Source organism: Somniosus microcephalus, chromosome 8 (genome assembly GCF_052327205.1).
Source record: "Somniosus microcephalus isolate GS21.2 chromosome 8, FLI_Smic_1.0, whole genome shotgun sequence".
Lineage (NCBI taxonomy): Eukaryota > Metazoa > Chordata > Chondrichthyes > Squaliformes > Somniosidae > Somniosus > Somniosus microcephalus.
Genome location: NC_140994.1, coordinates 39,276,618 through 39,285,997, shown reverse-complemented (window position 1 = coordinate 39,285,997; position 9,380 = coordinate 39,276,618). Strand labels below are relative to the sequence as shown.

At 40.1% G+C, this 9,380-nt stretch overlaps 1 protein-coding gene across 1 annotated transcript; it reads right to left on the bottom strand.

Annotated features, from left to right (window-relative positions):
• Positions 1-5,876: 5,876 nt before the first annotated feature.
• LOC147113472 (homeobox protein HMX3-like) lies at positions 5,877-9,107 on the bottom strand. The gene is given in 2 exon segments (XM_085994017.1): positions 5,877-7,300; positions 7,302-9,107. Coding segments are annotated over 2 exon segments (996 nt in total). The 5' UTR covers positions 7,683-9,107; the 3' UTR covers positions 5,877-6,685.
• Positions 9,108-9,380: the final 273 nt, after the last annotated feature.

Here is a 9,380-nt window from a genome sequence, read left to right as displayed (position 1 = left end):
CTGTGGCAATCCTGAATCGATCTTATTGGAGTTCGACTTTGTTTACTTGCTTATTGTGCCGGCTGCTGAAAGCTGACTGCGGACAGAGCCTGGTTAATTGATTGATTGACAGGGGCTGCGCTCTTGTCCTGCTCTGGGAGGCAGGTGTGAGAGTCCTGCTCCGTTCTACCACATTAACCTTTTCATGCTTTCACGGGGTCGCGACACATTACAAATGGTCAGCTTTAATCATAGTGTCAGCTCGTTAACGTGGCGCGCCCCTGCAAACAGCGCTGGATGATCACTCTTCATTCCGCTCTCAGTCAGGCTCTGGGGCTGCAGCCAGTGTTTAAACTACAAATAGAAACTAGCAGCTTCGGAAAGTTACAAACCGGGCGTAATTATCCACCGTGTCCCTAATGGAGACACTACACAAAGATGTGATACGACTCGTTGGGAGATCGCCATTGATTTTAATCTATTTGAAATTTTCGAATAGTGTGGTTTGTATATACATTTCGCCAAAAAAACACATAGCCATCTTTTCCAGATCATAATAAGCATTCATTTGCTGCAAATATTGCAACAGAAGTGAAGTTATCATTACTCATACTTGAGTTGGGATAGTATTGTACTTAAACTGTATTAAAGATGTACTTACACCGTGTATGATTCCTGCTAATTAAGTTTCTCTTTAAGTTACTCAACTAAAATGTAGATTCGTGAGGCATATGTGCACAGGAGCAAACATTTTACTGTGGGATATATTGCCGACAGCTAAGCAAGGCATTGTGTTTGAATGGAGTTTGGAGCTAATAAAGATACGGCGTGAAATCTACATTGACATATTAAATAGGCACATTTTGTGAACCTTAACTATTTAAAAGCCTGTTAAATGCGCGCATCTGCTTAAAGAGAGAGCTTTAAAAATCCACATTATTATAAAGCGGGTTTCGTCCTAAGACACCTCTGCTATTCTCAGCCATGTAGCTTGTGTCTGTAGCTTTTGGAGGTTGTCCCCTCACCCCGTATTCTCTTTCGTAATCTGGCCAGAGGAAAAAGTAGCTAAAATAAATCTGATCTGTAATCACTGCTACTGTAGCACGCCGGTGACTGCTGTAAGCACAGATTGCAAGAGCACAGAAAATGCAATTCTCCCTCCCCCAGCCCCCCAAAAAAGTACCGAGGATGTCAGGCGCGCATTGTCCCTAATGAAAATTGATCTTTAGTAGGTTTATGCTGCTAGAAAATAGCCTCCTGACCGCCTATAATATTGCAAAGGTTCCACCTGCAGTGACAGATGAAGTCATAAACAAGTTTGATCTGCGAATCAAGCTTCGATAAATATTAAACACAGTCCTTTACACGTGTGTATTATGATGTATGGCGCGTCCAACTTTAAAATAAGGAAATTACCGAAGAAAATGATATCAATAAATTTTCTAAGTATAAACGTTGATTATGTTTCGATTTTCATTCAAAAGCTTGCTGTTCCTGGTACAAATGACATCTCACAACGGGCTGCAAAAAGGCTCCCTATTCCACGGGAGCCTGGAGGTGTACAATTTATGTAATCGGGGCTGGAAAATGAATTGTGTAATTTATTGGAAAACAGAAGTCATCGAGATTAGATCAGCATAGCCTATCAAAGGGCCACAATCCATCAAGTTCCAATTAACAACCTAAGACGCGTAAACCATAGAGCGTTAATGGGTTTCCAATCTACTGGACTGATAGACTCATCAATTCCTCGGGGATGAATTAAGAAAATCGACCGCCCCGTAGCGTGTAGTGTCATTCTTTTCTGCAACTATATGTCAAATTAAAAACACAATTAAAATTTAAACTGTTTCAATCAGAGGTGCCCTGCAACCTATGTTTCACTTAATAGAACTTTGATGAAAATCTGATGGTTACACTCCATCATTGAGGCGAATGGGACTCAGAGGTGCAAAGGATTCTTTAAACTGCGTTTCTAAAAAAAAAAATAATAGACCCGGGTGATGTACGGCAGGGCTCACACTTACACCAGGTAGAGCAAAGTACTGGTCCCCAACTGAGCAGCCTGTGCTTCAGATCTGCTATTTATTTTGTATGTACGATGAAGTCGTTCTGTTGAATAAAAATTCGGGCACCGTTACGAAGCGCGAATCGCGGTTAATTACTGAGTGAACCTATTTGAGAGATGCCTTTACAAGAGGCAGGGCTTGGAAATGCATACAGAGAATGAAGACATTTAGCAGCAGCAGTTAAGCTGCATTCGGACTTTCCTTTTAATATGAGGAACACAATTATTGAGAGTTTGGGGATGAAATTTGAACGCATCCTGGATATCGCGTGCTAATTTTGCCTCCCCTTTTCCCCTTTATGCTAACAAATCAAGGTCACAACATTCCAGCAGCGTACGATGAACAATGCAGCTCATTGAAACAATATTTTGCAGACATTTTGCGATCAATACGAGCTAAAGCATAATGCTATGCCAATCTATTAATGCTCTTTAATGGCCCCTCGTTGAGTTTGCATCGCACAAGTCGATACAGGAACGTGATTATCTCGAAGATACTTTGTCCCTCGTCCCTTTTTAATAACGTAAACACGTTGTAAGCAAAAATAAAGTTTGTTAACAAAACATACTGACCTATTAAATGGCACCGGTTCCCTGCGGAAAGTCGCTAAGTATACCTGAGAGATAGGCACAGATTAGTGCCACAGTTAAACAGAGATTTTGGAGAGTTCGACGCAAATGAGTGCAGTTGTTAAACTGTAAAATACCCGCAGGCCGCTGAAGCTGAACTGAGCTCACCCACAAACGATCTGCATGATGGTTCTGAAGACTGTTCTGGGTAGTGATGGAAAGGTTTTATCTGTTTGGCATGATTGTAGTGTTTGCTATACAAAAGTTCCCTGTGTTTTGCACCAAATAAAAGAAATACATGTGTGTGTAAGGTACAAACACGACAGCAGAATATACGCAGGCATATTTACAAAAATGAGCAGGGCTCACGATGTATCAAACAAAAGCAGAGATTTGGAAATCGCAGCGTTTAAGTGCTAAGCAGGAGCTGTTCATATTTATGATTAGTCTTTGTATTAATAGCGCCTCTTATTTCTGAGATGCCACTCTGTGTAACAGAAACCATCCTTTCCTTGTCCTATATGCAAACCAACCACGGCTTTTAAACCAAAAATGTTGTTTGTCTTTAAAAAATATATAATTTTTGGATACGTTTCCATTATAATGATTGTGTAAATATGGACAGAATAATAGTTCACATGCTTAATGGAAAACAAGCCAGCGTGCATCTTTATTTTCATTTAATATTTTGTTTCCAAAAAAAGTTTTGCAGAACAACGTAAATGATCAACGTTACATGTAAAAGGGCTGCTGCTTAGGCGAATGTTGTGGTCAAGATCTAAAGGCTCCTAAGCTGAATCTTCTGAGTAGGAATCATTTCATTTATGCAGGATTGTGGAAGTGACTGTTAGAAATGATATTACAATAAAATTTTCCCTCAACAGTTCTGTCTGACCATTAATTCAGCTAGAGAGCGAGAAAGTTATTTATGTGGGGGACTGGGAGACAAGTAAAATTGGTGGCTGAGATAGCTTTGCTGAGGAGGAATAATAACATAAAGCCAAAGGATGACTGATAGAAAGTCGAGAACAAGAAATCAGTCTACATTTTTCTCAAATATTTTAATTGAGTCAGTAACCATTATATTACTATTAGCATATAAGCACAGGTGTAAACAAGCTGTTTTTACCTAAATTATGTAGAAAATTCTGAAGAAAAGCCAGTCTGCTGTTGGGAATAAACCTGGTACACTGGATGCACTCGTGTGGAAAAACTAAGTAATAGTGAAGCACGCAAAATTACTAAAAAATAAATATTTTGGAGAGGGAGGATTACTGCAATCGTATATCTTCAAAATTGAACTATATTTAAATGGTTTAAACATATTTGAAATGGCTCCCACGTTCAAAAGCGTGATTATATTTCATTATATCACCATATTATCTGAATTAACAAACTAATTGTAGTTTTAAACCTTATTATTGTAATGGCTATACATTTGAGTTACCAATATAGAGCACAATGTTGTAAGGGAGGAGTGTGTGTGTGTGTGTGTGGGGGGGGGGGGATCTCACAACGCCAAAAGATCCAAAAATTGGCACTAACCAGTATTTCTATTTTCTTTCATATAAAGTTAAATTGATTATTGAGGTGAGGTTGGCAATGAGTCAGAGACAGCACAATTACTGTATCAGTAAAGCTGTGTCAGTAACAGGGTACCACGCCTTTTTTGTGCAAGGGTGTCTTTTAGTTAGCAAACGTTTTGCAACTTGATAATTTAAAAATGCTAGTCAAGGTGTAAAATATTCAGTGTAATCTTGTTTTTATTGGACCGGTCGGTTCTTGATAGAGTATAGATTAGGAAAGACAAGGTACTTTTAGGACTCTCAATACAACATAAAAGTACTTTTGCATATTTGTAGTCGCTGTTTTCTGTTGATTAAACTGCTGAGTGTTTGCTATATAAACGTCTTGAAAGTTCATATTGACAATGTTGTCGTGAAGTTAGTACCGCCAACAATACGAGGCACGATTCTGTTGTTACTTTACACAAGGGGCAACATATTTTGGCTTCTGTGTTGTGTTTATTTTCAGCCACGACGCATAACAAATTAAAACAGAATCAAAGGCAGAGAGACACCTATTTAGCGCCTTGTCACTTGTGAATCATCTGACAGAACTGTTGACAGGTTTCATGTGATAAACTAACAGCAATGCTATCTGAAAATCAGAACACGGCGCTGCTGGTTTCTTGGATGTCAACCATAAAAATACAAATGGAATAAACTCGAGTTGCTCGTCTGTAAAGGACATCAACCGTGACCTTCTGCAAAAATAGGAATGGTTAAAATATATTTGCAGTATACAAGCACCGGCACATATCTGTGCAGTCAAGGGATTACTAAACTCGGTCGGTCTGTACTTGATCCAGCAACGCCATCTGACTGGTTTGTTTCACTTTGTTTGCGGCCTACCATTTAAATATCACGCCAATCTCAGAATAGAAACTGCCCTCTTACTTGTAGGAGCTCCATGTTCAACTAAAAGGGACTGTCACTTAACATAAAGAGAATTGTTTAACCATAATGAAATATATTCTTATCCTGTGTGTGTACAGACACTTGGCAGGTGAAGTCACTGACCCCTCCAGCTATTGCGAAATACATCTACAGGTTATACTTCTTAATAACTGCAAATGGTTTCAGTTCCGCAAATCCTTGGCCAGTCAATCAGTCCCTCCCCCCCTCCCAATATTCTTCACTACAAATTGAAAGAACTTTTGAAAAAAAAAGTTTTGTTTGAAAAAAACGTTCTGCAGGTCGACCATCGGTTTCATTGCAGTTTCCTAACTTGTTTAATTAACCATTGTCTGAGGTTTCAATACTAACACTGTGAGGGGAAAAGTCAGATGTGATTGAATTGTAAAATGTGAGTCACAAAATAGACACGAACCTCACTACACTGATTATGAAATACAGTACACCATGTATCAGATAACAATTGACAAAGAATGCTTCAGAAGAATTATATAAAAGCGGAGGTGGCGTTTTCTTTGCTAGATAGAATTAGGTATTTCTCAAGGCTAGATGCACTATTGCATTGTGTAAAATATCAATCCAGTTTCCCTTTAAATGATTATGTCTTTAAGCATGGGCGCCATGAAATTTTAGGCCTATCAACTGATCGTGATTCGCTATCTGCAAATATCGTGTCGTTTCTGGCCACAAATGGTGTTTGTATACTTTATTTACAAAGCAGCAGCCTTACTGATTCTTGAGCTAGTGTTTGTATGAAACTACACATTTGAGTAACAAGGAATGCTTACATTTTATTTTAGTTCACAACAAGTCTGTTCAACAAAATTCGGCATTACAATATCAAAAACGCCAATATTTTATTTCATTTCTTTTGCTAAAACATACAGAACACCCATTATTTTCGCAGTAAATAACTATGTTACATCTGGGGGAAAACATCAGAAATAATAAACACAAAGTGTTGTCTGAAAAAATTAGAATCTTTATCTTACGACCTCTGTCAATAAATTTACAATCCAGGTAAATTAAAATACGTCGTCACCACGTAAACAGGACATTTATTAAATAAATAAACAAAACCTTAAATATTTTTCTGATTGTCCTTCAGTTAAAGCGCCTTGACATTAGAACCTTGAGAACGTTCATAATCGGCAGTGCCACTCGGCACACGTTATTCCAGTTAGGCCAATTTAAGTTGGATTTCAACTTGCAATGATTTTCCTCTATACTCCACAACAGTGCTTTAACTTCTTTAGTACAATATTGCACAGATACGTGAAACCATATTAAAGAACAACATTTTCACCACTCCTATTAGTACTTATTAAAAAAAAGAAAGACATTTACAAGCGGGATCCTCTTGTAGGTATCCTTCCTCAAAACTACATGGCTTGGTGTTACAGAACAAAAATGGTCAAATAAAATGAGAATAGAATGATAAACCCAGACTGGCCTTTAAAGGGGTACAGATGAGGCTAGAGGATGTGAGCAATGTAGAAATTTACAGCTGGTCTTCTTGTGGCTTGTTGCTTCAAAACTACAAGCTCTAATCTTACAAAAAACGTAATGCAAGTTAAATATTAAAATAAAATCAGACTGGCCGCAGGAGGGGTACGGATGTGACTACAGGATGTGAGTAATAGGCTGGATGTGGGAATGTTAGTAAAGGCTGGGTGACTGGCGCGTTACCCGGGCTCCCAGACTCCGAGGCCGAGTTCTCGTGGTATAAGATAGGCACCCGGACTATCCTTTGAGCCGCGTGGCTCATGTTGGCCGCTTCAAGCTCGGCAGCCAGCTGCCGTTTCCACTTATTCCGGCGGTTCTGGAACCAGATCTTCACCTGGGTCTCAGTCAGGTGCAGAGAGGCGGCGAGCCCAGCTCTCTCCGAGCTGCTCAGGTAACGCTTCATGTCGAAGGTCGACTCGAGCTGGAAAACCTGACTCCTCGAGAAGACCGTGCGAGTCTTCTTCTTCCGACACGGCTTTCTTTCCGGACTTCCCGCCCTCTTCTTCCAGTCCTCGCTATTATTGTCTTCCTTCTTTTGTTCCTCTGCGTCGCTAGATTCCTCCAGCACGATCTCTTCCAGACTTTTCGAGTCTTCCTTTTCTTTGCGATCGGGCTCGATTTTGAGCGCCGGCTCGGGAGAGTCTCTGTCTGGAGACGAGTCTCTGGCACACCCGATGCTCTTCTCTAGAGCTGGGACGAGAGAAAGAATTGCCGTTAGATACGCTGCAGGTCATAAGGACGAGACGACAGTGCATTGGAAAGGACAATGTGCTTAAAGATGCCTTACCTTCTGTCCTTGGGAGATGAACTCCTGATGACAGTGTGCAGGGATACCACCAGGCGGAGGACCTCTCCAGATAATGCGCCGGGAGCGTAAACCTCTGCGCCGGGATTTCAAACCTTGGGAAGCCGGGCTCCCTGCAGTGAGGTAAGGAAAAAGCAGCACCTTCAACCACCCCTTTCACCGCCGACAGCAAAGTCTTAGGCTTCGAAGGCTTTCGATCACAGTTCAGCAGGTTTTTGATGGAGAAGGAGGACTCCTTGGGCTGAATGGGACTCTCCTGTGCTGCTGTCTCGGGCATGGTGGCCTGTCTCCGATCATAAACAGAAGGAACCGTGCCGAGGCTGAGAGGAAAACGGACCGCGTTGATCAGAATCCCGGGAGTTCAGAAAAACGCACCAAACTTTTGCATGTGGCTACAGTGGAAATCCACAGCAATTTGGAACAGAGTAGGAGGCATTCAGCGTCAATCTGGCGCCAGATGATAATGATGAAATAAAAATGTCATACAAGTTAAATGCAGAAAGTATACGGCGATTGGGCACGCACAATGGCAAATGGGATTACCGAAGGAAAAAAAAAGAATGGCATATAATAAGTCCACCTCCCTATACTTTGCGCTTCGCTTAAGGCTATAAGAGCTCGCCTGTTATTGGCTTTATATAGTCCAATTAGGCAGCAAATGAGGACGAGACTAATACCACAAAAGAAACTCGTCCTGTAAACCACCACTAGACGAGCAGTAGGCAAATGACTTACTCCTGTCCATTGGCACAAAACGCTGCTTCATTTCCATCTGTAGGGGAAATTTGTTTAAAGCGCCCATGCTTTTGCTCCTCTGTCATTTTGAGCGCCTCAACACTCTGGTTGCCCATTGAGGCAACACATTTTACAATGAGAAACCAAAATCTTGTTTCTATAAATTGGTTATTTTCCAGGCTTTGCCTTTTTAAAGTCCAGTTTCTATCTTGGGCTGGATGGCGCAAATCAGAAAATAAAGCTTCTCCGCATCTGAAGCAGCCAGATTCAAAAAGAGATGTCTGCAATGTTCCATGCGGTTTTAAACAGAGACGTTCAATTTGTGAGGTTTTCATGATAAAGTATTATATGCCAGGGATATATTGCACATTAAAACGCGATTTTATGAAGTGTAGCACTGCAAGAAATAGCAATAATTTTATTATGGAAGCAAGCCCAATTTGTATATGAAGATTTATAAGTAGAACGGATATGCTGTGACCTCAGATTCAAGCAGGATTTCGCATATGTCATTTTAATGTTGTACTGTATTTCTCATGAGTTCATTTAATAGAGACGGACCATTTTCACTGTTTGCCTGACGAATTTAACCCCCCCTCAAAAAAAAGTCGTGAACCGCTTGAGATGCTTTATGAAAGAAAAACATAAACGTATCTAATGTTTTAAAATATCATTTTATGTGCTGCCTATTATAATACACATAATCCGGTTTAAACACTTACAAAATGTTACAGCACTCATTTAGAAGAACGAGAATTGAGGAAGAGGAGATAATTAGCCTGTGAACCAGGGCAATTTTATATTCAGCTACCACTTGGATATATTCACATAGTTTTGGTAAATGTCAACAGAGGGCTGTTTGTTTTTTTAATTTTTTTTATTATTATTCCAATTTATACTGGAGCAATCTCACGACAGACCTTTTATTCTACGCACCTCGCCAGCTCAGTTTAGCAAAAGACTTACCGGAGTGATGCACGGGAATTTGATCCAATTTGTTTTGGAAGGTTTAATTAAGGCTTCCATTTAGTTTATCTTTATTTTCGTTACTAATGTGTTACCTTTACGCAGCAGCTGAACACAGCCCATTGTGTGCATTGTTTCTGTATTTACATAATGTTCCAGAACAGTAATCAGATAGAAGTCGTCAATTTGCTGTTTGGCCCTACAGCACATAATAGGCAATGATTGCAACAGTCCAGCTCTTATCTATAATGCAGATAATTTATGCCACTAAGGA